The sequence below is a fragment of the Lontra canadensis genome, unplaced genomic scaffold, assembly GCF_010015895.1.
Source record: "Lontra canadensis isolate GAN:19392208 unplaced genomic scaffold, GSC_riverotter_1.0 scaffold1, whole genome shotgun sequence".
Classification (NCBI taxonomy): Eukaryota; Metazoa; Chordata; class Mammalia; order Carnivora; family Mustelidae; genus Lontra; species Lontra canadensis.
This window is the reverse complement of record NW_022630995.1, coordinates 67,084,577-67,111,811: the sequence shown is the minus strand read 5'-3', so window position 1 is coordinate 67,111,811 and position 27,235 is coordinate 67,084,577. Positions and strand designations below refer to the sequence as shown.

Here is a 27,235-nt window from a genome sequence, read left to right as displayed (position 1 = left end):
ACTGCCGGCTGGGATGAGGATGACCATTTGGTCCCGAGCTGCTGTGAGGAAAGGACCACTCTGCTTCACGAGTGTCTGCGAGCTGGCAGACCAGAGGTCCCTGCAGCCTTCCGGGCCTTCCAGAACTGTCAAGGCCACGGCATCTGCTCTTGCCCCAGGCAGGCCCCGGGGAGGCACATGAGGGAGAGAGGGGGCCGCGCCCTGGCTGCCCCACGGCAGCAGCTTCTGAGCCTGGACCCACTATCCCCGCCAGGACCGCTGACCCCCAGGGTTCCCCAGGGCCACCCATGGCAGCCAGGACTGGGGCCTGCCAGAGTCCCTGGGAGGCGAAGCCACTGAAACAGACGCTGGGCCTGCCAGCTGTTTCTGGGATTTTTATTTCTTTAAAATAATTCATACAAATGGTTACAGTCACAAACATGATTTTAACCCAAATATTGCTAGCCTACCACATCAGCAGGACGGCACCCGCACAGGCCGGACGCTGGGCCCCACGTCCCCGGGACAGACGCCAACGGCCGGAGCGTACTGTGGCCCAGGCGCGGCCTCGTCTCTGGCAGCCGTCTTCGTTTGGAACAAGGGGATTCATGCCAAAATTAGGAAAAACAGCCTTTGTTTTGTTTTTCTAAATTATTCTAAAAATAAGACAAGCAGGTAGAAAAAACAATGCACTGTGTGGCGTAGAAAGAAAAACGGGAAGGATTCGTTGTCCTGAGAAGTTTGCCAACTGCCTCGTTTCAGGGCGCGTTCCAACACACAAGGGACACAGTCTGAGACCGACCTGCTGAACGCTCCCTCAGCTTTCTCTGTCGACAGCTACGCAAACAAATCCTTTGTAATGTTCTAAAGACTGTACACAGACAAGAACATCCATGATAGAGTTAACTACTAACTTCTTCTGCTTAACGAGGACGCAAAGGACACAGGACAGCGGCTGGCCCTTGGGACAGGACGACTACGGCTGACGCGGGGAGGCCGGCGCCACCTCTGCCCGCCGGGCGCCTGGACAGTCTCTGGAGCGCCGCAGCCACCGCAGGCACCGCCTCTGCACATGCCTGTCCGAGGGCACCGCCCGGCCCGCGCTCCGCCCGGGCTACAACTGGTCGCTCGCGTGGTCTCTATCTGCCTCGGGCTTGACGGTCTGGCCAGGAGAAGGGGCGTGGGGCGGGTGGGACACGGGGGGCAGGCCGTGGGACAGGGACATGGCGCTGGGGACAATGCCTTCCACTGCTGTCGGGATGCCGCTGGGGGCCACGCCCACCACACCTGGTGGGTACCTGCTGGGAGAAGGGACGTCGTGTGAGGCTGGCGGGGTTCCTCCTGTGGCCGCGGCTCAGGCCTAGGATGGCTGGGGGCTGCTCCCAAAGGCCCTGCCTGGTGGGACCACCCCCTCCAACTCTTCCCTCGCCTTACCCCCCACCCCCAGGTCTGACATGTCCAGCTCTCACCCCCAGACCTTCTGGTCCATGAGGCCCACAGGAGCACGCCCATCCAGGAAACCCCCCACCCCCAGGACCCCGCCTACAGTCATCACAGAAGTGCTGTGTCCCCTGAGCTCACCCCACCCACTCACCTGTAGGCGGCACCGTTAAGCTCAGGGTGCACGACAGCAGGATCCATGCTGGCCCAGTGGGTGGCAGCAGTCAGGTGGTCCTTGTTGACACAGTTTTTCAGGCTGTCAGGGATGCGGCCTAGAGACGCAGCGGGGATGCGAAGGGCAGCACCATGTTACACGTCAAACAGCTGCATCTGGGAGTGCGGTGGCTCAGGGGGGGAGGGGTGTGCGCAGGCTGCAGGGTCCCCACGGCTGGACCTCCCTCCCTCTCGCTCTCTTCCCCTTGTCTGGATGCGGTCCCCTGACAGCTCAGAGACCCCCCCAGGCCCGAGCAGTGCCCTCAGCTCCCCCGTGGCCCATGTCTACCAGGCCCAGGGATTTCAGGGAACAGCAGACAAGGTCCAGCCCAGCTGAACCAGCACAGCCAGACTTGGGGTAAGAAAGGGCATACATGCTGGATTCCCACAGGGTAACCGTGAGCAAGTGTCCTAAGTGTGACGCACCAGGGGGACCAAGGGCTGCGTGGGGAGACCATGTGTAAACCGCGTGCTGATCTTGCCCCTGGGGGGATGGCATGGGGTGGGCCCTCTGGTAGGGCTGCCTGGCGATGCAAGCCTAGGGAGGAGGCTCGGTCCTGCTGGCCCCCCTCACCTGTGATGGCTCTCCGGATTTCCCGGGCGGCCTCCTCTCGCATCTCGATGGATGCCTGCTCGCTGTACCAGGCTGCGTGGGGGGTGCAGATCAGGTTGGGTGCGTCCTTTAGGGGCCCCTGGCTGAAGCTACAGACGGTACGAAGCAGGTCAGGGTAGGGCAGAGGGTACCTGACCCCGCCTGGCACCACAGTCCACCCTGGGGTCAGACCAGGGCACCCCAGGTGGGTCACACTGGCCATGAGCCCGGGGGGAAGGAGTCAGCAGCAGGGAGGAGTCCCAGCCTGGGGTATAGCACCCCAGCCCTCCCAATAGGGAGGGCACCAGTCCCCACAGTGACAGGCTCCCAACAACAGGACTGGCTGCTGCCCCAGACGGGCTTCTCAGCGGTGGGGTCCTTAGAGAAGTGGCCGCACTGGGGTCGGCGGACCCCTGCACCGGGGCACCCCCAGACAGTCTACATGAAGCACAGGTCCGAGCCCCCCCACCCCGTCCCCTGCCCGCAGCTGGACCTCAGGCTGGACCCGGAGCCCTAGGACGGGGCCTGCAGACTGCAGGGGGGCATCAGGCCCGGCTTCATGCCTGACCGGGGCCAGCATGGGCTGTGAGCCAGCGCGAGGGCCTGGCGTGGGAGGCGGCAGCCAGGAATCACCCAGGTGCTGCCAAGAGGCACCTGAAGGGCTCGGACTCGTGCACGTCTAGGGCGGCACCCCGGATCCGCCCCTCCTTCAGGGCCTGGGCCAGGGCCTTCTCGTCCACCAGGCCACCCCGGGCCGTGTTCACCAGGAAGGCGCCTTGTCGCATCTGGGAGGAGACAAAAACAGCGTGGCAGTGAATCAACACAGGCCTCTGCACTTAGCCCCCGCCAACACCCAGGGGACGGGACTGGCAGGGAATCGAAGCAGACAGGGGCTGGCAGCAGGACGAGGGCTCAGGGGTCTGTGCAAACCGTGCCCCACCCTGAGGATGCCTGGCTGGGCCACAGGCGCCAATACGCAGCCTGCCTCCTCCTGTTCCTGGCAGTGAGGTGTGGGCTGGGGCATAGGGTGTCCTGGCCCGGCCCCTAGGATGCACTGGAGAGCCTAGAAAGGGTGTGGCATGTCTAGGATGCACTGTGGCCAGGAGTGAGGGACACAGGCCCTAAGACAGCTTCCTCAGTGCAGCAGCCCCACCAGAGGCCCCTGTTTCCAAAGCTGGACAGCAGCTTCATCTCTCTTTGCTAAAGGCCCTCAGAGCTGCCCTGAAGGCGCTCCCCTTCAGGCTCCGTGATAATGGGGGCTTCCCCTGCGCCAAGGGGATTGAAGGGACAGACTCCTAGAGACCAAGTAAGCTGCCCCTACCTTGGGGCTCAGGGCAGCTCCTCCTCGGTCAGCTCTCCCATCCTGGTTTCACAGCTGGTTCTTGGCAACAGCACCCCAGGGCCATGCCCACCCTGGCCCTCTGTCCACACCCACTGATGGCAGATAGATAAGACCCCAGGTGCCAGGCCTCATGCTCCCTAAGGGGGCAGGGACCGTGGTGTACAGCACACAAGTACAGGGCAACCGGCAATCGGTGTGCAAGCATGCACACACACACGCACACGGATGCGCACACATCCCCACCCCCGCAGGCTACACCCAGGACAAGGCCCGAGACCCTGAGCGCAGCATGTGCTGCAGCCGTGGGGACGCCGGGAGCCTCGGCACAGCTCCAAGTGCAGGCTGGTCTGCAGTGGGCTCCCCAGCCTGCAGGTGCACCCACCTGCTTCACGGTGAAGTCGTTGATGAGGTGGTGGTTGTGCTCATTGAGGCCGCAGTGCAGGGTCACACAGTCACTGTGGAAAAGCAGGTCCTGCAAGGTGCTCACCCGCTGCAGCCCCAGCGCCCGCTCGGTGCCGTCCGACAGATACGGGTCGTAGAAGAGCACGTTGAAGCCGAAGGCCTTGGCCCGGAGCGCCACCGCCTGCCCCACGCGGCCTGACAGGGCAAGACTTGGCGTCAGCACGGCCACGGACAGAGCAACACCCACACAGCCTGTATCCCCACGGACCTAGGGCTGACACCAAGGGGAGCGAGGCCGTGTCTGCCCCGGGGCCCCTGCCCGGCCGTGCGGTGGACAGGGCATTTGGAGAGGAGGGCAGGGGGCTGGAGGGGCTCCCTGGGGAGTGTACGGGGTGACAGCCACAGCATCGCAGGTGTGGCCCCTGCACCTGGGAGGGTGCAGGCCAGATGGCTCACAGCCCCGTACCTGAGGAGGCAGGTGCCAACCTGGACACTGGGGGCCACCAGGAAGTCAAGTGCTGGGAGGTGGTGGCCAAGGTTCCAACATCTCAGGGGGCTCCCCCCAACCCCTGGACCTTGCTCTGAGCAAGAGGATGCTGACAAAGAAAACAAGCAGGAGATGGAATGGTCCCATCTGCACCTGCCTGCCAGAGAGCATCTGCCATAAGGGCAGGGTCCCCAAGGCCCCAGGGAACCGCCTTGCCCATGAGTGACCCCAGGTGAGGCCAGAGTGGAGCCATCCTGCCAATTCTACCCAAAACATGAACCCACAGCACCGTGAGGTCAAGTGCCAGCTGTCTCCTCCTGTCTACCTCCCAACACAAGCTGGCAGACGGCACCTGACATGTACCCAGACCCAGACCACGGTGTAAACAGTCGCAAAATGGCGCCCTGGTGTCAGAGTAGACTGAGCATCTGACTCCTGACCACAGCTTGGGCCACGACCTCAGGGTGGGGAGATGCAGCCCAACCAGGTCGGGGCTGCACTGAAGTCAGACCTGCTGAGTCTCCCAACAACACTGCTTCAGGAGGCCAGGTGGCCCCTAAATCCAGCCAGCCAGGCAAGCCCAGCTCCCCACCAGCCTCCAACAGCCCCACCCCAGGCCCCAAGGTGCAGGGTGCCCCCGGGGACCAGTGCTGGGGGCCGCGTGCCCATGGACACCGAGACAGTGAGCTCTCCTGGACAAGAAGCCCATGTTGTGGACAGCCGTGGCCCTGGCGTCTTATACTAAGGCAGGCGTGTACCTGTCAGGTGTCCCCCACGTGGCCCAGTAGGGCACAAGTGGGGTAGGGGCAGGCAAGGGGCCCCCCAGAGGAAGGGCAGGAAGCAGTGCAACAAGGGGCTGCTAGTGAGTTCCCACCCCATCCACCCCGGGCCTCCTAGGTGCACAGATCTCAAGTTCAGAGATGGAGACGGACCACAAACATGGCAGAGGAGAGGGCTGTCACCGACCCCGAATGGCTGCCCTCACCACGGGTGAACCAGCTCGCTCCACCCACAGCAGGGCTGGGGCCATCTGGCCCTCACCTGAAAGCCAATTCCCCTCAACCATGGGGTGGGGCGGGGGGACGGCAGGGGGAGCATGTCCGAGTGTGGTGAGGACCCGTCAGTGTGTGAGTGACAGGCATGAGTGCATGGCTGTATGCACAGGAATGGGATCGGGGCCCTGCCGCCCGTGTGTGTGTGATCCACACTCAGCACTCCTGGGCAGACAGGTCAGCCCCATTGAGGCCCTGTGCAGGAAGACTATCCGGCAGCCTCACCAAGCCCTGGCTCACGGGCTCTGAGCCCCTGCAAAGGGTGAAGACGGAGCTGAACTCACCCAGTCCAATGATGCCCAAGGTCTCCCCGCGGATCCTGGCAGCTCCAGAAGCCACTTCCCGGATCTGTTCCACGCTCTGGACCCGCGTGCCCTCCCGCAGCGCCTGGTGCAGCCACGTGGTCCTGCGATACAGGTTCAGGATGTGGCACATGGTCGAGTCGGCCGTCTCCTCGACAGACGCCGCTGGCACATTGCAGACAGCGATGCCTGAGAAACACAAGACACATGGGGGCGGTCACCCAAGCCAGTCCTGGCACTCCCCCCTCCCCACAAAAGATCGGACCATGAGACAAATGCAGGGAACACACCCCAAGCCACCTGGAGAAGCTGCCTGTAGGTCCAGCAAGTAGACAAGATAGGACTTAAGAGAGGCCACCTGGGCAAATGCCAACACCTGGGTCTGCCCTGCCTGAACCGCTGGCCACTGGACCTTCCAGGAAGGGGTCATGGGCTGGTTGGCATCAGGAGCGTTCCACAGCCTCACACACCCACACAGGCCCCACCCAGCCTGCCTTCGTTGGCTGCCAGGCCAACTGGGACCCAGCATTGGACAGGGTGGTCCCATTCTCCCAGCTCCCACAGACCCATCAGCCCCAGCAGCCACAGACAGAGAGCTGGTCCAGGCTTCTCCTCTGCACTGAGCTTCGCTGGCTCGTCCCGTGCCCGCATGAGCTGGTTACCACCGGGGGCCAACGGTTCGCCAGGGCCTCGTGGTCCAGAGGTGGACCCAGCCCCTCCACGTTTCTATGCGCCTCTCCCAAGCCTGGCCCCTTCTACCCTCGTTCTGCCCTGTCCTGCCATCTCCTCGCTCTGCCTGGGGACTAGTCACCTCCCTTGCCAGAAGAAGCTCTGATGCTCCTTGAGCTATTCCAAATGCCAAGACAATACTCAACACACCCACAGGGCCCAGGGTGAACCTCTACTCCCTTCCAGAAAAAAACTCAGCCTGCTGGGAAATCCAAGGACAGGTGGGAAGCAGGAGAACCGTGCTATGCCATCTCCTAGATTTGGGGACAAAACTGCTGGTGGAGAGCGCAGACAAGGTCCTGGGACTTCTAAGTCCCCACCTACCAGGGCTGACCACAGGGCATGGCCCTGCCTGTCCCAGGTGCCGGAGCAGAGCCCTGGCTTGTAACATCACAAAACAGGCAGACTTGGTACACAGGGACAAAGGCCTCCAGGAGCCCACGGGGCAGAAAGCACGCAGGCCATGGTTCCCCACAGCTGCAGGCGCCTTCCTTGGGAGGCTGCCCAGGGACGGGCGACAGTAGGGCCAGAGGGCTCCACCATGTGAGCCCGTGCTGGGCAGGGGCTGCCCATGGTCCTGGGCAGGTTTACTCTACACAAGCAGAGTAAACCAAGTCTGTGGCAGACACCGACACCAGGCCACTCTGACTCCAGCGCTGTCAGCAGCCTTCCGGCTGAAAGGACGGGCAAAACCAGGCACCGGGGGCACCCCTTGCAGTTGCAAGCCCTGGGCACACGCTCACCTCACCAGGCCTCAGCTGCTACAGACACACAGGACGTGCATGCCCCCCACAAGGCTTCCTTTGAGAGCTGTGCTGACCTGGGTGCCAGCATGGGGGCCGCACCCCGACAGCAGGCTCACAAGTCGCCTCCAACCAAACTAAGGGCTGCAACGCAATCCTTGGTGTAAAGCGAAGCCAGCCCACAAGGGGTTGCTGGGATGCAGCCGCTAAGGGAAAGGCTGCGCACACCCTACCTAGATCCCCAGCTGACTTGATGTCGATGTTGTCGTAGCCGCTGCCAATCCTGACAATGACACGCAGAGCCTTGAACTTCTCCAGGTCCTCCCGGGTCAGCGCGATGGTGTGGTACATCAGTGCTCCCACTGCCTCGTTCAGCACCTGCCGTCAGGACAGCAGCCACCCAGTCAGACGCTGGCCCTCAGGGACCAAGCCTGGCTGCCTGTGGGCTAGCCTGCTATCCCCAGGCTCCAGCTGCCCCAAACCAGCCCAGACAACCCCCTGGGGGGTGGAGGGGAATGCCTGCTGCCCCAAACCAGCCCAGACAACCCCCTGGGGGGCCTGGGGTGCTGCAAACGCTCCCCCACCCCCAGCCTGGAGGCAGGCTGGGACAGTCCTTAGAGGCCCACAGTTCCCACGGGTCTCCTCCCCTAACTGCACTGCAGGCGGCCTTCCCAGGGCAGGAGCCCCTGCTGGGATATCGGGGTGGGCAACTCCGCTGGCTCTGGGCTCGACTCCCCAAGCAGCGCAGGGTCCCGCCCAGGGGACACCACTGTGTGTGTGCGGGGGGAGGGGAGAAGGAGGGGTGTAGGTTCACCTTCCCTGTGGGCACCGGTGAAACAGGATGCTGAGGACAAAGAGCATCCAAAACCCCCAGACCCTGTGAGGGTCACGCTGTCGCACTATGGGGCGGTGGGTGTGGAGGGGGCAAACAGCAACAAATGGTCCCAGCACAAACACACACAGGGTCCCCAGACAGCAACGTGCCCCTGGGGAAGGGCCGGCCTCCGGGTCACTGTCCCCACCCACCCACCCACCCCACGTGCTCCCCTGCAGCTTCCACAAACGGGGGTGAGCTCCACGACAGCCCTGGACGCCTGCCCTGGTGTCCATGGGTCTCTGTGGCCTAGGTGACCTTGCGAGAAGCCCCACGAGCAGGTGAGTATCCTGTCTCCCCAGGGTTTGGATGACATGTGCTGAGGACACTCTGTAAAACTGTCCAGTGGGGAAAACCCTCCCCAAAGTTGAGGACCCACCCACAGCCCCGCCCCCACAGGAGTCATAACTTGAATTCTCCATGGGTGAGGACAAGCCCTGAAAAGGCAGGCCCATGCGGAACCCACGCAGACCATACCCACACCCCGCACAGGGCCAGGTGGAGCAGACCACGCACTATGCCCCAGGCCCGGTCAGGTCGGTGCAGACCACGCCCCACACTGCTGCTGCACTGTCCCCAGCATGCACAGCAACCGCTGCCCCCACCCCGGTGCCTTGGAAATGACTGAAGCCCCCAGGTGTGCCCCAGCCAGGCTGGGGGGGCCGGTTGGGGTCACCCAGCTTCTCGGGGGCTTGTCCCGGGTCCAGCAGGGCGGTGGGCCTGCGCCCCAGGGCCATGAGTGCTGCCTTAAAGGGCTGTAGTGTTGCACCTGGGACACACTCTGATGACAGCCAGACGCTGGCAGAGAGCGTGCACTGTCCAATCTCCCGGCCCAAGGGCAGGGGACCCAGGACGCAATCTATGACCTGTCATGGTTGAGGGGCGGGCTTTACTCGCCCCTGGCGGATACAACAGTGAGCCTTACAACCGAGGACACGTCACATTCAGCAAAATGCTACAAGGCATCTATAACCCGGTGTGGGCCACCCCGTCCTCCTCCACACAGGGGTCTCAAGGATGGCGACGGAGGCCCGTCCAACAGCAGGTGAGGGAGGTTGCCCCAGGGGCTGTGCGCAGGCTGCTGGCCCACAGGCCCCATGCGTGAGCCAGGGGCACCACACCCCTCCCAGCCCGCATGTGGGTTGATGTGCTGAGTGGCCTAGAGCAGTGTCTCATGTGGGGTATATGGCCTACAGTGAGCTGCCCACTCTTCCTCTCATCCCCTTCTCCCCAAGAGCTGAGTCTCTGTCAGACAAATGGCAACCCAAAATGCAGACAACTCCCTCTGAGGCTGGCATGACCTCCCTTCCCCTTCTAATGGCAGATGGGGCGAGGAGCACTTGTCCTTAGGGGACCACACAAAATAGGTGGAGGAAGAGACAGTTAAATAGCGGGACAGAGGTGGCATAGGACCCTGGTCCTGGGAGCACTGGCGGGCCTGACGTTAAGGGAATGGTTGGGTGTTGCTGGCACCTGCTAGGATTCCTACACTGAAGATTCTAGAAATCTCAGCTCCTGTTCCTGGGGTCCAAAGACCCCAGGAACCCTGGCTCCTGATCCCGCACTGAAGATCTCAGGAACCCCAGCTCCTGATCCTGCACGGAAGGTCCCAGCAACCCCGGCTCCTGATCCCACACTGAAGATCCCAGGAATCCCTACTCCTGATCCCACACCAAAGATCCCAGGAACCCCAGCTCCTGATCCTGCACCGAAGGTCCCAGCAACTCCGGCTCCTCATCCCGCACTGTAGATCCCAGGAAGCTCAGTCCTGGATTCCTGGGAGGACATCAAGGCCGCACAGGCATGGACTCCTGGTACCTTGACTGGACCTGGTGTAGGTGGGGTGCGGGCCCACATGGGACAGCTGAGTGGTGGTGAGTGCCCACAGGGCAAAGTGCATGGGGACGGCAGCTAGTAAGCGGACACAGCGAGGGCCTGAGATGGAGGGGAGAGAGCAGACCTTGCTGACAAGACCCAAGGAAGACCCCCTCCGGCCACCCTGTGCTGAGCTGTGTGGACTGGAGAGGAAGGTGGCCATGGCAGTGGGGGGCGAGTGGACAGATTCGTCAGTGCCTACTGTGGGCAGACAGAGCCGTGCACTGGGAACAGAAAGATGCATCCAGGCCAGCATGAGCACCAGCAGCCCTGGACTCAGGGACAGAAAGACTGTAGAGAGGAACTCTCCAGAGGTGAGCCTGAGTCTCTGACCTGGGCAGCGGGACACATGTGGACCTCCTCCTGAGATGACCATGGGGAGAAGGCTTAGCTGTGAACAGGCGAGAAGGAAGAGCCTCAGAGCACAGGCCAGCGGTGTGCATGCAGATGGCAGCCTTCTATCTATCTTGAGCACTGAACCACGGCAGTAGTCGGTCTCCAAATCACAACTTTGTCCCATGTTCCACCCTGACACGGACAAGCCATGATTCTTCCGGACGTTCCCTACTGCTAGGGCTTCTGGACTGCTTCCGCTGTTGGCTGGGCCATGATAAAAATGCATGATTTCCTTGAGCTTGAGTCCATAGGGTGGAAACTAGCGGGTGTGCTGGAGATCCATCTGTGAGGCTCCGGGGATGGCCACCAGCTGCCCCTAGCAGTATACCCACCCTCGGGGATGGACTGCACAGCCCTGGGTGGGCCGGAGAGCAAAACCCCACACGTGGTGTATACAAACTGGCATCCGTTGTTTTCACCTTAATTTGCATTTCTGAGGATGACTTGCCCACATAAGTCTCTTGATAAATTACTTTTTCACATCCTAGTTGTTTATCTGCCGAGCATATTTTTAATCACATGGAACCCAGTGAAGCATTCTCAGAACTGGGACCAGAACCCACTTGGTGGCTGCCTAACCCTGACCCTGGGCCAGGGAGGCCCCACTCAGCTGCAGGTTGAAAGCCTGCTGCATGGGCAGCTCTGTCCAGAGGGACGAAGGCCTGGGCCACCGTACTGCTCCAGCCAGCCGCTAGGTCCACTGTCCTTGCAGGTTCCTCTTATTCCTGGCTGTGACTGCAAAGTGGCCAGGATAGCCCCAAATATCACAAAGACCTCCCAGGGAGGAAGTCGGCAGGAATCCCTAGGGCCCAGTCTGTTTCTGTAAGCTGGAAACCAGCAAATGTCCATTCACATCGCCCTCTACCAGCTGTGTGACCAGGTGGGTGACCTGTGTCCTTAGCCCCAGAATGGGGTGCATGGGGCCCACCTTGCAGAATGAACCCAGAGCCCTGGGTATTCCCAGTGGTAGCAGGGCCTGAGGGAAGCCAGGTCTGGCTGGCCAGAAGGATTCCTACTGGTAGGCCCTCACCATAGCCCACCACACCATCCCAGAGGTGGGTGTCCCACTCACATCCTTCACACACAGACACGCATGCGTCCCGTGACTTCTGTAGATTTTACTTACTTCCTGGGTCATTTTGTGCAGCTTCAGCTCAGAAAAATGTGGCACAGGGCCTCCAACACACTTCTCTATGGTTCCAGACACTCCCCTGTGGCAAACAGCCACGTGCAGGTCCTTCAGGTCTGCACAGCCATGCCGAAAGCCCACCAGAGCCAATGTGGCCATGCCCCCTGCAGAGCAGGAGCGGTGCCTCACGCCTCTAGGTGTGCCCATGGGGCGGGGACAATGTTATCTGCTTACCAGTCACTCTGTCTTTGCCCAAACGCCCCCTCTGTCACCCACCTTCTTCTGGGAGTCTGATCATCCGCCATCAAGCCCTGGCCGTTGCAGGGACTGCCACTGTCCACCCACTTCTCATATGTTCTGTTCTTTCTTTAGCCACGATTGTTTCTGATTGCCTCTGAATCAAACCACTTTCCCTGTACGCGGCCCCATTTTGTGCACCCACGTATCTCACTCAGGTAGGAAGCACGTCCCCTCCAGAAGGTCCCCTAATACATCTGCTGCGACGCGTGCACACCTGCAGCCGTGCCAGGCCTCACTTCCCCACCCTCTTCCCTTCCCCAGGGGGTCTGTCCCATCGACTCACAGGCACTGACACAGCCCAACTTTCTGCCCGGTTGCTGGGGCTCTCCTGTCGCCCTCCGCTCACATCTGAGCTTATTTCTGCAAGTACCTAGATGCTCCCCTCACATCTCCCTCCCAGGACTGGCTCCTCGCGGTTTTCCCTGGCATGTCCCTGAAGTGCCGCCTTACTGCCCACTGCTACGGGTGTCCCGCTTTCCCAGATGTGCTCCTGGGGGCCCCCTGCTCCAGGGCAACAGAGAGCACCCTCCCACCCCATGCAGCCCTCTCTCATGAGGACCGCTTCCTTTGGGGCTGGAGGTCTTCAAAGAGCTCTCCAAGAGAGTAACGGGAGCACCCTGCTCCAGTTTGGTCGGACACACAGTGCTAAGTGAAAGCTGTTTTCCCCGGAAGTTATAAAGCACCTGGCGTGGGGCAGGTCTGATTCTCGTCTCTTTGCCGGGAACACTGGGGCAGCAGAGCATCCTGTGAACCCTGTCCTGGGTTCACACTGTGAGAGCTAGTCTCCGCTGACCTTAGAAGGTTTCTTCAGCATGACGTGCTGAGGATGGCACGGTCTGTCCTCTGCGACACTCAAGTGTCTGCCATATAGCTAGTTACAAGGGTCCACAGAGATGCGTCGTTTCCCTCCAAGCCAAAGCCTGCAGACAGGTGGTCCAGGGCCCTGGGTCAGCTCCACAGCCAGCAAGGGCCAGGGATTCTGTCTTGTTGCTTGGCCAATCCCAAACATGGTTCCCCTTATGGTCCAGGTGGTTGCACAGGCAGAGAAGGGAGTTCTGCTGTGCTCTCCCTGGCTGGACTCTGTCACTTGGCCATAGCACCAGCAAGGCTCGGGAAAGGAAGCGTGTTTCCCCGGACATGGGCTACCCGAGGCCTTCAGCCACACCCAGCAAGGAGCTCCCCTTTAGCCTCCTCACCTCGTCTTCCTCCCAGGCTCCCCTTAACTGCATCTTCCAGGCTCCTTGTTAAAATTTAAATCTTCCACTCGCATGTTTCATTTCCAAGAGCACCTTCAAGTTCTCAGATGACCCCTTTCGGTACTGCTGGCTGCACGGGTCTTGCGAGGGATCACTCCCGCTCATCTCCAGAGCACCCCTCACAGGGCGGCTTCCTGCACACTCACCCATTCTCCAGATGGGCGCCGTCCATGAGCTGGCGCGGAGCAGAGTCGCCAGCTCGCTGAGGCTGTCCCTGCCCTTCCCCAGGTCTCTGACTCGCTTCTCTAGGTCGTATGCTAACTTGAGATCTTTTTGGTAAATTACAATCTTAAAGGAAAACATCCGCTTTGTCTTAGTTTTCAGATTTATTGACAGAACTTGTTTTAATATTGCTCACAATTTTTAAACATTTCTATCTGTCTCTTTCATTTACTATCTCTGATTTCTTCTATCTTTTTAGTTCAAAACGGTTTCACATTCACAGAGAGTTGCCAGAAGCTGCCCTCCCCAACTCTGCAGCCTGTCTGTCCACCGTGCCTGCACGTACACAGACGAGCGGCTCTAGCTCCTGGCGGTGAGAGCACCCCCAACCCCGAACCCTGGCTACTCTGCTCCATCCTCTGACCTTGTCACTGAGACGAGCAGAAGCACACAGCACGGAGCCCCCACGCGCCAGCCGCATCGCACATGCTCCTCCCACGGCCCAGGACACTCGGGCGCCCCCGTGCTGCCAAGGCCACCGGCTTCTTCTGCTTCCAGGGAGCAGGGCCACGGCCACACTCGAGGGCAGGATTCAGCGGACACTGAACTTCGCCTTTCTGGGGCAGACACCAGGGGTGTCACCGGCAGGCACATCATGGCATGTGCCTGCTCCAGAAGGACCACAGCCGGCTGGTGGGTGACACCTCATCACGTTCCTACACAACTCCAACCCCACCGGGTCCCAAGGTTTCTGTCAACTGCACCGGACCCTCAGCTGCCCCACCTCCGCCCCCTCCTGACCTGTCCCCTCCTGCTGCGTTAGGACCCTCTGGGTCTTCTAGACTTTCCCCAAAGCTGCTCCCGGAGCTGTCAGCTCCTCGTGAGGCTGCAAGCCCAGTCTTTCTCTCTGCCCGTGTCCTTGGTCCTGGGACAGACATGCAGCAGTAAACGAGTCCTGGGGATGACTTGAGGCCCGGCCAACAGGCCTTTCCTGGGCAGAGGATTGTCTTTTGCTCCTACCGGCACCCCTGGGACAGCAGGGTCCCCATTCAAGGCTTGCTGTGGCGGCTACCAGGCTGCACGGTAGGCAGTATGTGGGCACAGCTGCGTCCCATCCATCCTGGCGCCAGGACCCAGACCCAGACCCAGGGCGTCAGCTCCGCTTCCAGAAGGGCAGACACCCCAGGCCTAAGGTACTTGACTGCCAGCCAGGGACAACCTGGGAGACCAAGGCGGGACCAGATGACACAGCTCATCGGCCCCCACTGCTGTCGGCCTCATCCATGGCACCAGGCTCCACACTCTAGGAACATGTGGTTACAATGGCAGTGGCTCACAGAGCCACAGAGTAGCCCTAGGTCCACGTCAGCAGGGGGTATGACGGGGACCCAAGTCTTGGTGGCCTGGAAGCCACGGAGGCACACGCTTGAGACCCTGCCCAACTCGCTCCCCCGAGCACCCCGCACAGTTACCTTCTCATGGATCTCCTGCGTGGACTGCGCATCACAGAAGGCCACCGTGGCCACGTCCTTCAGGATGGGCATCTCCACTGTGCAGTCCCGGCCATCGAGCAGGGCCACCAGGGGCCGGGGGTGCATGGGCCCGTTCATGATCGGGGGTCGGACACCTACAGAGACAGGAGTGATGCTCAGTGCCCATGGTGGCCCCAGCAGAGACCTCGCTTCCCCTGCTGCCCACCACCACCCATGGCCCCACAAGTCCCAAGTGTCCACCCATCGGGATCTTGTCAAACCTGAGTAAAAACACCTCTCCTAAAAGCCAGCCCATGTCAGCTACGGCTCACCGACCCCAAGTGAACAAGGACCCCAGCCGACCGGCACCCCCGCCACAAGACTTGGGGCCCAGCCACATGTGGAGGTGCCAAGGCAGCCCTGCGCCAGGATCTGGACAGTCTTGACCAGGCACACGCAGACTATGACGTCACCGGCTTCCAGACAGCACCCACTGGCCCTTTTCCATCCGCAGCTGCCACATGGCTGCCCAGAAACACTGATGGGACCATCGCCCAGGCCCGGCACCCTCTTGTGCACAGAAGGTACAGAGGTGGGAAAGGGCTAAAACACGGGGGACGCAGCTGGAACCCCCGACCTGCCTGGAACAAGATAGCAACAACCAATAGCTCCTTCCGTAGGAGAGGTAAGCCTGCCCTGACCTGCACCAAGCGGATACACGAGGCCTCCCAGGTGACCAGACCCACGGCCTCGCCAAGACCAGCCCAACCACCGCACAGGCAGCCCACCCACGCAGGAGAACAGGAGCAGGAACAGCGGGCTGCCCGGGGCCCGGAGCCCAGCTGTGGCCTCCCCGCACCCCGGGCAGGAGGTTCACCCTCCGCCACTTGACGGGCACAGACCTGGCAGCCCCGCTGGCGGCTCCGTGCGGGCCCCTGTGAGGCCAGAACACCTCCTGGGCCGTGTCCCCCACTCCCTGGCGAGCAAAGTGATTCCTGCCCCTGCAGGGTGACGGGTCACCCACAACCGGGCAGACAACATGGGAGTCCTGTGTGTGGGGACCGTGCCACTCCTCTCCCTGGCCTTCCTCAGAGAACGGCGATGTTTCGTGTGGGAGGGTTATCTATATGCTCGGAGCGCGCCGATCATCACTGCTTCTGAGTGAACTGGAAAATGCCTACCACCGCGTCCTTCGGCTTCAGTTTCTAGAGAACACGGCCTGATGGACCGCCTGTGAGGGGAGCTTGTGGCACAGCTACGAGGCTGTGAGAAAGGCTGTAGCATGTGGGGGGAGCTGCCGCCAGGTACGAGACACCCCCAGCCGCCAGAACCCGCCGTGACCCACTGGGCAGCGTACAAAAGGATGCTGCCTCCTGACCCCAAAGTCGGCACCAGAACAGGCCTCGGGTTCCTATGGTAACACGGAGCTCACGGGAAGACTACCAGAATAGACCTACTGGCAACCTGTGAGGCCTGGCCCACCAGTGGCTTCAGGCCTCCGTCCGGGACCCCCAAGGAACTGCTGTATTCTGCTGCCTGGGGGGGGGGGGGCTCACTGTGGCCGGCGTACCGCAGGGTGTGTTGCTGCCCTGACCCACCGCACTCACCACAGGGAGAACCCGGAGTCCACCGGCCCCTTCCCGGTGCTCGGGCCGCCCTGCGCTGCACGGACATGAGTGCCGCGCAGTCTCCAAGGGACTGGCGTAGAGCGGCTGCACGCTCCAGGAGCCCCTACCAACCTGACATTTCTTAATATGGGCTCGGCTTCCACGACCATGAATTCGACTTTTCAAAGCGTTTTATCTTCAGAATCCCCGGGCAGAACCGCGTCCTGTCACTGGATCCTCATCCCACGTCTTTAATTGTCTCGAACCAAAGCTCTTAGGCTCCTGATCCGCAGCAACCACTGAAGCCTGCACCAGGGTCAAAGTCTGACTAAAAATTAAACACAAGAGACACGTTAAAATCCATCCAGGGCCAACAGGAACTTGTAGACGCCAGAAGGTCCACAAGGGGGAAGCTTCTCGCTGCATCTCTCTGTGGCCAGGCTGGGACCCGCGAGTGAGCAGGAGCCACCCCCAGTAGTCTGAGCAGACAGCGGGGCACAGCCAGGGTGCAAGTCTCCCTCCAGAGGCCTGGCCCCAAGGTCCCCTGCAAGGACTCAGGAATCCCGCCCCAGGTGCCACCAGTGTCCATGACGTGTGAGGTCTGTGGTCAGCTCCACACATTAGTACCTCTCTGCCGACAGCCTCCTGGGCCTGTGACCGCGCAGGGAGAGGGGACTGCAGATGAGGCTTCCAGGAAGGACCAGGGGAGGCCAAGTGGGACACAGGCCCCCCTGGCCAGTCCCTGTAGGCCACATCCCAGGGAGAGGCACTCAGCTCAGGCACAGCTCGCCTGACAAGGCACAGAGGACACGCATGCACACGGGTCACACACCTGTCAGGGATAGGCTGAGGTTTCAGGAGCGCTCCAGATCCACGCCAAACATGGGACCCCTGCTCCCAGCATGAGGACCCCACACCTGGGCTGGCCCCCAAGGCGAGGCTAGACACCACACTGACCAGGACCCACACCACCACCAGCGTGTACCTCAGGAGCCCCAAACAGAGCAGGAACATCACAAGGGTAGGAGGCTGCACGGATGGACACGGGGGTTAGCTGCACCCCGCCCCCAAATGCTGGCCACATGGAAACTGGGCAGACGAGCCCCCGCAGGGACCGCCCTGCAGCCCACGCAACCCGGGCAGACCCCTGCTGCAAGCAGCATGTCCACACCTAGGGTGGGTGTCCCGCCGTCCTGCCCTGCAAGCCTGAACTCCTGAAGGCATGATTTCTGACTGAGCTCCTGTCCCTGCCCCAGTGCGCATGTGCTTGAGAACCCACACTGCAATTGGGCTCAACCAGACAGGACCCAGACTGGCTTGTGGGGAAGCCAAGGCCAGGCCAGCCATGTGCAGCCGGCAGCAACGCCAGGATGTGTGGGGGTGCGGGGCAGGAGGGCAGCTATGTGTGCTGGGCGTCTCGGGCCCAAGCTGGGGCCAGTCTGAGCGCTTCTCCCCTCAATTCCTTCTGTGGGTTTCAAGCACCCATACTCCTGACCAGCTCCCAGGTGGCTGAGTACACTGGCTCTCTGCCAGGACATGGATGGCTCACAGGCCTTTATCCCTGTGATGGGCTCCACACTGGGCCACCTGGTCAGAGGGCACTGAAGTCCCAACATGGGAGGAAGGGGTCCTGACAGGTGGCCCAGGGTCCGCAAAGACCCTCAGTTCCATGAGGCTGCGTGCCGAGGCCCTTCCCTGGGGCTGGGCCAGACTGCCCAGGCCAGCATCCCGCTCCCATGCCCCTCCACAGCTTGCCAGAGCTGACCACCGGGCAGGGACCACTGGCCAGCTCAGGCCTGGCCAAATTGGCTCTGTCCTGTGCTGTTGGGGGCTGAGCTGTTCCCTCTGTAAGAAGAGGGACCCTCCCTCAGTACAGGATGTCGGAGCCCCTTCTCTCCCTGTCACTGCAGTCATAGCTAACAGTCCTTCACGGGCAGGTGAGCGGCAATGGGTGGGCTCTTGGCAGGGGACCGTGACATGCTCTGCCCAGGTCAGACCCACACCAGTGCTACTCTGAGGTCAGGCACAGATGGCAGGAAGGGGCTCGAGGCCCCAAGGGCCTGAACCCTCCTGAAGCACATGAACTTCTCCTCACAAACTTATAGCTTCAGGATACCTGGCTCAAGAAAATATAAAATGTGGAAAATCGTCCGTGATGGACCCTCCTTTAACTCTGTTCCACAAAGAACATGCCCGACAAGCCACGAAACAAGACGCGTCGCTCACACCTCATGACGCAGGACGGGGTGCTCTGTGACAGGATGACGCCCCTGAGAGCTCTCAGGGACCCTCAGGGACTGTCCGGCCCTGGCCTCTATGGGTGTAGGAAGTGGCGGCAAGTGCGAGGTGTCTGGACAGGGAGCGGGCAAGCTGGCCGCCAAGGACACAGGCCACCCTAAGGATGTAGGCCTCAGGTCAGGGGTCAACCAACCTCAGCCCAACAAAGCACTCTGGTCTGGCTGGCTGGCCCAGCTTCCTCAGGGCTTCCCACCCCCACACAGCGGCGAGCACCCTAGAGCAGGCCCCACGGGAACCCCACGCTGCCAGGTGCCTGCAGACGGTAAGGGAGGGTGGACACCAGCTGCAGAAGACTGGGGCTGCGACAAGGCAGAGGCAGGAGAGAGCGCCACAGAACCCCAGGCCCTACAAGCCAAGTCTATTCCATCTCGCCAGGTCTCCGCGCTCCTCGGCTTTCCGGCACTGGCCCCACACCTACTCCAATGGCAGCCACAAGACAGCAGTCGCCTCACGCTGGGCAAGACCACAGCCATCCCCTCCACAGAGCCCAGGGCGCTCAGCCTTCCTCAGCCTGGAGGGCCCTGTGCATCATGCTCAGCACGTGCAGACGACAGAGAGTTTGGAAGGGGTCACACCAACCACGCGGTCACGAGGCTTTCTGCAGTTTTCTTCCTAAATCCTAGAGAAGGATGCACCAGGCATGCCTGACAGCAACCAGAGTCCCCGGCTGAGTCCTCCATGGTCGGCGTGGCCCCAGCAGACAGCACATGCCAGTGATACGTGTACAGATGGCGGTCTTCTTCGCATCTGCATGCTCATTCCCGCTGAGGATAGGGAGAACCAGAACCCTTAGGCATGTGAGGCATCTCCCCACGTGCTCGACCTTGTCCCCAGCTCACCTTTCTCGTGAAAATGATTTCAAAAAGAAGCATTACTTTGCCAACAGCTGACCGAGGTTCAGAAGCGCACAAGCAGCCTAATGGGCCAGGGTGCGTCCCAGGCTGCCTTCCCAGGGGTGGTGACATGTGCCCACCCAGGGGAGCGCAGGCAGCCGTGGAGCCCCAAGGTCAGGTCACAGGTTGCAGGACCCAGCGTGCAGATGCGTGGTGATTCCAGGCCCAGGTTGTACATACACAAAGGTGAGCCTGGCTCTTGCCCATCCTGGCCCCAGGGCCCCAGAGACAGCATGACCACATCTTAGGGAGGGGGAAGCTGAGCCCAGCCCAGCAACAGCAAGTGACATGGGACCCTGCCATCCACCGGACTGTGCCGGACAGCGTGAGACGAGTGACAACAAGAAGCATCTGGGCTAGTGCTGGGGGGCGTGGAAACGCCACGCGCTGCCTCGCTCCTGGAAAACACCCAACAGAAGCCCTGTCAGGCAACCTCACGGTGCAGAACAACCACGGACACAGGCGGTAGCCGGGTACGGCGAAGGACAATGGTAACACGTGGGGTGGCCATCACCCAGACGTGGAGGGAGGCCCCCGCATGCAGTGTGGGGGTTAAGGACATGGCTGGGGGGACAGGGCCTCATGGCCAGCAGGCCACCGGAACCTGCCATGGGTCTTCTGGTCACCGCTGCCCAACCAGGCCTGAGGTTTTCACTGAAAGCATCTTTTCTCAAGCATTTGCACTGCACGCCTAACCATCTGTAAGACAGCTTTGCCCTAAAGAATAAAATCACAAGAACTAAAGGACATTCGTTAAAATGAATGTAATAAAACACAAAAAACAGACAAGAAAATCATAGAGAAGTTACTGCAAAATGCTTGCTATTTGAACACATTTAAACTGTGGAGGGCAGGTTCGGGTGGTCCCAGCTAACAACTGGCTGCATTCTGCACCCACCCCCCAGGCAGCAGGTGTTGCCCCTGTGAACCCCAACAGGAGCACAGCCATGGTGGCTCAGACCCACACCCCAGGAGGCCATCAGGGGGCTACACATTACAGAAGATCCAAGGGGCACCCTGCCCCCCCACAAACAAAACAGAAATGCCCCACAGTCAAGGAAGCCGATACAGCTAGAGTCTGTAGTCATTTTCTTCCAGAGCAAAATGCCCTGCAGGCAGTTAGGGACCCGGTACTCATGCCTGCACCTCCGGGAGGCCAGGCCTCTGCTCACCGTCTGCCCCCAGGGGATGGCCCACATTTACAAAGGGACAGCTGATAGGCGGACCCTGGGTTGGCCTGTGGCCCTCAGCTCCACTCCACATCTCCCAGGTGCCTGTCCCACAGCCGCTGACATGAGGCTCCTGGGAGCCACCTGCTCCAAACAGCCAGCCCGAGAGCCCCTCGACCAGGGATGGGCCTGAGTGTCAGGGGTGGGGCTCAGAAACCAGCCTGGGGGACTGGGAGGGTGGGATGCAGGGTGGGTGTCTCATGCCTGTGGCAGGCTGCTGTTGCCCCAGCCCTTCCCCCAGGGTTCCTCTCTGGCCACCTCCGGCCCAATTCTGATGTCCCACTCTGGGTGGACACCTGGGCTGCTCACAGCTTCACCGGAAAAGGGGCTCATGGGCACCAGCTCCACACCTCGCAGGCACAGGGCACACAGCAGCTCCAACACCCGCAGCTCACAGGGAGTGACTGAATCCTGACCACCGCATTGACACGTGCACAGGCTTTATTCCCTTATGATAAGCTGTGCACTGAGAGGTGGTGGCCCTGGGGGGCTGGGTGCCCACGGAGGAAGGTGACCAAGCACACACACCTGCACCCCTACAACTCAGTAAGGTGGTGGGGGAAATGCAGCAGTCAGCATGGCTGGCGACACAGGAGGCCCTTGCGGGGAGGTAGGGCATGGGGCGGCAGCAGGACCCCAAACGTGGGCACAGAATTTCAGGTCAGACAGGCAAGTGCTGGTCTGGCGGCAGCGGGAGGGGTCCCACTGCTAGGGGGCAGCTGCCTTCAGCATCTTCCTGCCAGTCTAGAACTGGTCTCAAAATTCATTTTAAAGACAACAGGCAAGGGAAGGGACCTGCAGCCCCCCAGGGCCTCCCCACCGGTGACTGGGCGATTAGGCGGAGCTCTCCTCGGCTCAGCCCCACCCCCCGACCCCCAGAAGGATTGGGGATGCAGCTGGCACACTCTGCAGACACCCGAGGAGTTTCCCCCTCCCCAGACCAATCACAGCAGCTCGCTGGCACCTACACCAGCAGGAACCCCTGGGGGGTGCTGAGAACCCAGGCCCGCCTGATCTTGGGATCCCATCCCTGGCTGATCAAGCCTCCCCCTTGCAACTCTGACAAGCGTCCACACTCAACACCCAGAATTTGCCCCTAGAGTGCTCCCTGATGCTTCTCCAGCCTCAGAAACTAGGCCATCTCCCACCTGCTCGGGCCCCAGACTCCAGTCTCCCAAACCCCAGAGCAGCGCCCCACCCCCCAGTCAGAGGCTTCAGAAAGGAGACCCAGAGCTCGTCACACCCTCAGCATAAACACGGAGTCCTTAGTATGGCTGGCCCCTGCTAGCCCTTCCCTCCACCTCCACGAAGCCAGGCCCTCGGCCACAACAGGCTTCCCATTATAGCTCACAGCCTCCGAGGAAGGGGCTCTGGAAGAGCCGGTGGCAGGGAGACATCACTCCCTGCTGTGTGGGAGCATTTCCCAGAAGACAAGGAGCTCTGCTCCCTGCTCCCTCGGGTGATGGGCTGACGGCCACTGGCACAGCGCTGTCCCCTTAACTCATCGTGAACCAGCAAGGCACTCACTCCCCCACACGTGAGTAAGTCTACTGCAGACGCATCTTCTCATCCCAAGACACCCACATGCCCTTCTCTCGCACTATTACGTGTGTGCACACGTGTCCTGCTAGCCTGGTGGTACCTCAAAATCCCACGCCCGAGAACCTGGGGCTGAAGGACCATCACCTTCCTGCCCTCTGCGTGTGACATTCAACAGCTGCTGCGAGGAGACCCCAAGTGGGGACGCGTCTCCCAAGGCCGGGCCTCCTTGCACCACACAGACGTCACAGACTCAGGAAGACCAGAATCAACGGCTCCGCAGCCCAAAGTAGGCAGCCTAACAAGGGGCCCGGGGGTAAGGAGCGGGGGTCCGACAGGCCAGAGTCCATGCCTGGGGGTGTCCAAAAAGTGGCCCCACCCGCACTAGGATTTCTTCTCAACTGTCCCAAGTTCCAGTCCTACCAGGTGGTCACCGTCCTCCCAGCCCCAGTTAGGGCCAGACTGCAGGGCTGGCAAGGACATAAAGGACCCCCCCACCGCCAGGGGGCCACAAGAAGAAACTCAGCATGTGACGAGAAGTCCATGAGCTCTCTGGCTCAGCAGAACATTGGTGCCCCCCTCAGGACATCCGGGGGCTCGTCGGGGCAGACAAGCACAGGCCCCACGCCAGGGCACAGCCGGTGGGCAGATCCACAGCTGAGCTTCCGCAGACAGTAGTAACATGGGATGTGAAGTTGCGTTTGGGACCTGGAGGCAAGTGCATTGCGGCCTGCCCCCGACCCATGCAGATGACGGTGTCAGGGCCAAACACAGCCTCCCCTCCCCCAGAGCCTGCCATGGGTCCTCCTTCACACCACCAGTGCAGGGAAACCAGAAGTCTTCTAAAAAGACATCTGTCACAGGATAAAAAGCCTCTCCTCCACACCCAAGAGCTGCAGGCAGCCAGCAACCAGCCGTGCTCTAGCTGCTCAGACCTGGCAACACCCCAAGGGCACTGGCACAGGGTGCTCCAGGGTAGGTGAGAGGCCACAGCAGAGAAAGACCATGTCATGGGCCCAGTCCTCTGCTCATGGCTGGCTGGCCACAGGAAGTCGCTGCCAATCTCAGCTTCCACCGGGCTGGTGGAGCGCGAAGGCCAGACTCACTTCTGAGCCCCAAGGGCCCTTCTCCTACAGGGATGTGCTCAACTGGGGTTCCCCCAGTGAACATCTGACAGCTCACCCCATGGCCAAGCCATGTGTACACATGGATAGAGAGAGGGCGGCTCCAGCCTCCCAGGGCATGGGGTTCTCAGAACAGTTAGCAGGACCTCAGCAGCTCTGGGCTTCCAGGCGCCCACCCCTGTGTGTCCTCAAACTCAAGAGGCTGTAAGGGAAACCCCAAATGCAGCCAGGAGAGGGGGTCCAGGGCTGAGACAAGTCACTCCAGCCACAATTTCATTTCTCAGAGAGAGGAGGCAGCAACCCGTCCAGGCAGAACAGGCTGGAACCGCACAGACACCCCCAAGGGGGCTGGACGGGACATGCCTGCACACAGCAGACGCAAGTGATGCCCCAGGTGTGTGTCTCTCCCAAGATCTCATAGAGATGCCCAAAGCAAACCATGTGCTCAAAGATAGTGCTAAAACCCAAGTGAGAAGAAACCTGGAAAGCCAATGGAGCAGAGCACATAGCAGGCACCGCCAGGGGCTGCAAGGAGGGGGGACAGACCAAAGCCCAGGTCCAGAGAGAACCCTCCATGGCCAACTTTGGCAAAACTCTGAAGGGCAGAGAGAAGACGAACCATAGATGCCACGTATAGCCAGGATGTCTTCCAGGGACAGCAGGACAATGATGGTGAGCACACACAGCAGCTACGGAAAGCACGGGACCCTCACCCTGACCCTGTCCCCACCGTGGCCCTGACACCAGACTCCAACACTTGGTAGATGCTCACTTGTGATCCTAGATGGCTTCACATGGCCATCTTCACCTTACAGACACTGGTCAACGACTTGGCTGGGATATCCCAGGGATAGGCTTGGGTCTGTGTTTTGACCGTCTCTGATCACTCCCCCAAGAACCTTGGGGATGCCTCCCCACACAAGAGCAGATGGCCTGCGAGGACCCCAGGGTGGGTGTGCACAGATCCAGGTGCCTCCAAGACCTGCAATGCTGGAAGCCAGCCACTCCCAAGAACTCTCTTGTGTATGTTTTTATACAAACGAAGTCACTGCTCCTGAAGGGGAGGCTGATCCTGGAAAAGGGGATGTGGACATTCCAGCCACCCCAAGAAGTGGGAGCTGAGTGAGGATTTCATGTCTGTGAGTACTCTATTCAGACTAACCGGAAGAAAGCCAATCCTGTTCAGCTTCTGGATGGCAAATGGCTCCTCTCTCCCCCATCCAGAAGGTTAATTCTGTCCTAAACCACGGGGAAAATGATCGCTACAAAAGGGTCTGGCTGCTGGCCAGGTTCCGGGCTTCTCCAAGATGCTGCCAGCGTGAAGGCCGTCCTCCCGGGCATGCCCAGAGGTGGTGCCCTCATTTCTCAGCAGGCGGGCAGAGGACTGGGCAGGGCACCCAGCCAGAGAAAGATCTAACCTCCAACGCGGAGGCTCAGGTGTGGCTGCAGGGAGCCCCAGGCTCCGACGGCCAGGCAGAGGGGAGGAAGAGGAGGAGCGGCGGCCGCGGGCCCACCCAAGGCCGGCCCCTCCCCGGCCGCCCCCGGGAGCGCCCCTGTGGACGAGGCCCCAGCCCGGACAGCTGGAAGTGGACCAGGAACTGCAAGATGGCCCCCGACGCTCGGGCTCGACAGGGGCACCAGGCACCGAGCGGGCCAGCGAGCCAGGACCCACCCGGCGCGTCCCCCGCTGGCCCGCCGCCCCCAGTCGCAGGCCCCCCGTGTGGTCCGGAGCGGCCGCCAGGGGCGCGGTCACCCTTCAGGACACCGAGGGGGACAGCTGCTGTGGGGGCAGCAGAGCCGGGGCCACCGCTCCGAGCAACTGCGGGGGCGACGGGAGAGCCAAGGGCGCGCGCGGCGACTAGGGCGCCGAGCTGGGATGCGTGCGCCCGGGCCGCCCTCCCCACCAACGCGGCCTCCTGATTGTAAACGTGCGGCAAACGAGAGATGCCGCGGTGCGAGGCCGCCCGGGGGCACGCGGGGCTCGGGGCCCGCACGCAGCCCGCGCCCCGCCGGCCCACGCCGGCCCCCGAGGTGGCTCCGCACGCCGGTGCGCCGGGGCCCCGGGGAGCAGGGACGCCGGCAAAGGCCCCCGAGGCCCAGGCGGGGCGAGCCCACGCGACTGCCAGGAGCCCGGCCCCCGAAGGGTGCGCGCGGGCCTGGAGGCAGGGGGCCGGGCCCGGGAGGGGGCTGTGGGTCAGCCGGGTCCGGACGCCGGGGCGCGCCGCGAGTGTGGCGGGGCCTGGACCAGGGGTCAGGGGCCCAAGTGCGGCGCCCCTTTGTGTCACCTGCGCGGGCGGCTGCGGCGGCGGCGGAGGGCGGGCGAGCAGGCGGGCGGGGCGGGAGTGACGGCAGCGCCGGCGCACGCGCAAACACACGGCGCGGCTCGCGCACGCTCACGGTCCTCTGCAGCCCCGCCCCTGGCCCCGCCCCCGACGGCGCGCGGATGCCGGCGCGCACGCGCACTCGCACACAAAGCCAGGGCCCGCGCGCCCCCGCCCGCCCCGCCCGCCGCCCCGCCCCCGCGGCCGGAAATGCGCGCGCGCGGCCTTACCGAGCGGCAGGCCCTTGTTGAGCAAGTGCGAGCTGCCCATTGAAAGGCGCGGGCGGCCGCGGGCCCCGACGAGTCCGGCGCGCTCCGCCGCGAGCCCGGCGCGTGGGGCGGCCTGGGCGCCGTCCGCTGCTCCGCCCGCTCGCCTGCGCCCGGGCGCCGCCGTGCCGAGCCGCGCCGCGCCGCGCCAGCAGCCGCTCCACCGGGCGGGGACAGGCGGCGCGCGCGCGGGCGGGGCTTCCGGCCCAGCAGTCTCCTGTTTCCAGGCGCGGGCGCCGCGCTTCACGACGCGGGCGGCTGCAGGCCGCGCCCGCCCGCCCCGCCCGGGCAGCGTGGCTCTCCTGCCAGCCGCGCCTGCCCACACCTGCCTGCGTCCGCACAGAATCCTGCCCCGCACCCGGGCTCACGCTCGCGCGCGCGCGCACACACACACACACACACGCACCTGCCCCGCCACCACCGGGCCCCACTTGCCCGCACACATATACACACGTGCACCTGCCACGCACCTGCCCTGCAACCACAGGCCCCACCTGCCTCGTGCGCGCGCACACGTACACACGCATCTGCCCCGCACTGGGCCTACCTGCCCACACATATATATACACACACACATACCTGCTGCAGAACCGCACACCCACACAACCATCCATCTACACACTAACCATAGACACACATTCACCAGGCCCCATCTGCTCGACACCTGCTGAGCCTTAACCGCCAGGCTGCACCTGCCTTACCCCCGCATCCAGGGCAACCCGGGCGTGGTGTGTGACCCGCATCTGCCCCATACCTCGGAGTGCTTCCAGGCAGGGATCATTTTAATGTACTGGGCCACCGCGAGAAGACACAGCAGGTGCACAGCTGTTGGCCTTCGGGCTCTGGGCCCATGCAGGGTCACAGGAGGCCGTAGCAGGGATCCCAGAGGGTTTCTTTGGGCAAACCTGGCCTTATGCTTGGATTCCTGGGGCTCAGAAGGAGGTGCACCCCTGGTTGGGAGGCCCCAGGGTGAGCCACCTGATCCTGCAGAGAACACAGTGGCCAGAAGTCAGCATCAAGTAGCCTCAGCAGGGACTTCCTGATCCCAGTGGTCCCTCAGAGGTGGCCAGATGTGGCTGAAGCAGGGTCCCCAGCGCTCCCGCCATCCCCGCCCCAAGCAACCTATGCTTCATTCCAGAAAGGCACCAGTGGAAGGGCCATGAGAGTTGCCCTGGGGTGGGAGCTAGCCAGGCCCCTAGGGTGAGATGATGGG

At 62.0% G+C, this 27,235-nt stretch overlaps 1 protein-coding gene across 4 annotated transcripts; it reads right to left on the bottom strand.

Annotated features, from left to right (window-relative positions):
* Nucleotides 1–354: 354 nt before the first annotated feature.
* CTBP1 (C-terminal binding protein 1) lies at nucleotides 355–26,197 on the bottom strand. Of its 4 annotated transcripts, none has more exons than XM_032856643.1 (10): nucleotides 25,987–26,178; nucleotides 16,485–16,680; nucleotides 14,746–14,900; nucleotides 7,515–7,659; nucleotides 5,792–5,998; nucleotides 3,949–4,163; nucleotides 2,879–3,009; nucleotides 2,207–2,334; nucleotides 1,574–1,691; nucleotides 355–1,280 (listed from the first exon to the last, which is right to left on the bottom strand). In XM_032856643.1, exons 2-10 carry the CDS (start codon nucleotides 16,489–16,491, stop codon nucleotides 1,094–1,096), a joined length of 1,293 nt encoding a protein of 430 aa, XP_032712534.1. In that variant the 5' UTR covers nucleotides 16,492–16,680; nucleotides 25,987–26,178; the 3' UTR covers nucleotides 355–1,093. The 4 variants fall into 4 exon arrangements, with proteins under 4 accessions (XP_032712534.1, XP_032712543.1, XP_032712516.1 ...); XM_032856652.1 differs by lacking the exon at nucleotides 25,987–26,178 and adding an exon at nucleotides 25,721–25,741; XM_032856625.1 differs by lacking the exon at nucleotides 16,485–16,680 and having other exon boundaries at nucleotides 25,987–26,197.
* Between the last annotated feature and the right edge of the window lie 1,038 nt (nucleotides 26,198–27,235).

Excerpts from the sequence above, each read along its gene's own strand:
- CTBP1 (XM_032856625.1), bottom strand. The coding sequence starts at position 26,026 with ATGGGCAGCTCGCACTTGCTCAACAAGGGCCTGCCGCTCG. Across the intron at positions 14,901-25,986 it reads CAACAAGGGCCTGCCGCTCG|GTGTCCGACCCCCGATCATG; the intron begins GTAAGGCCGCGC and ends CTGTCTCTGTAG. Across the intron at positions 1,692-2,206 it reads AATCCGGAGAGCCATCACAG|GCCGCATCCCTGACAGCCTG; the intron begins GTGAGGGGGGCC and ends CTGCGTCTCTAG.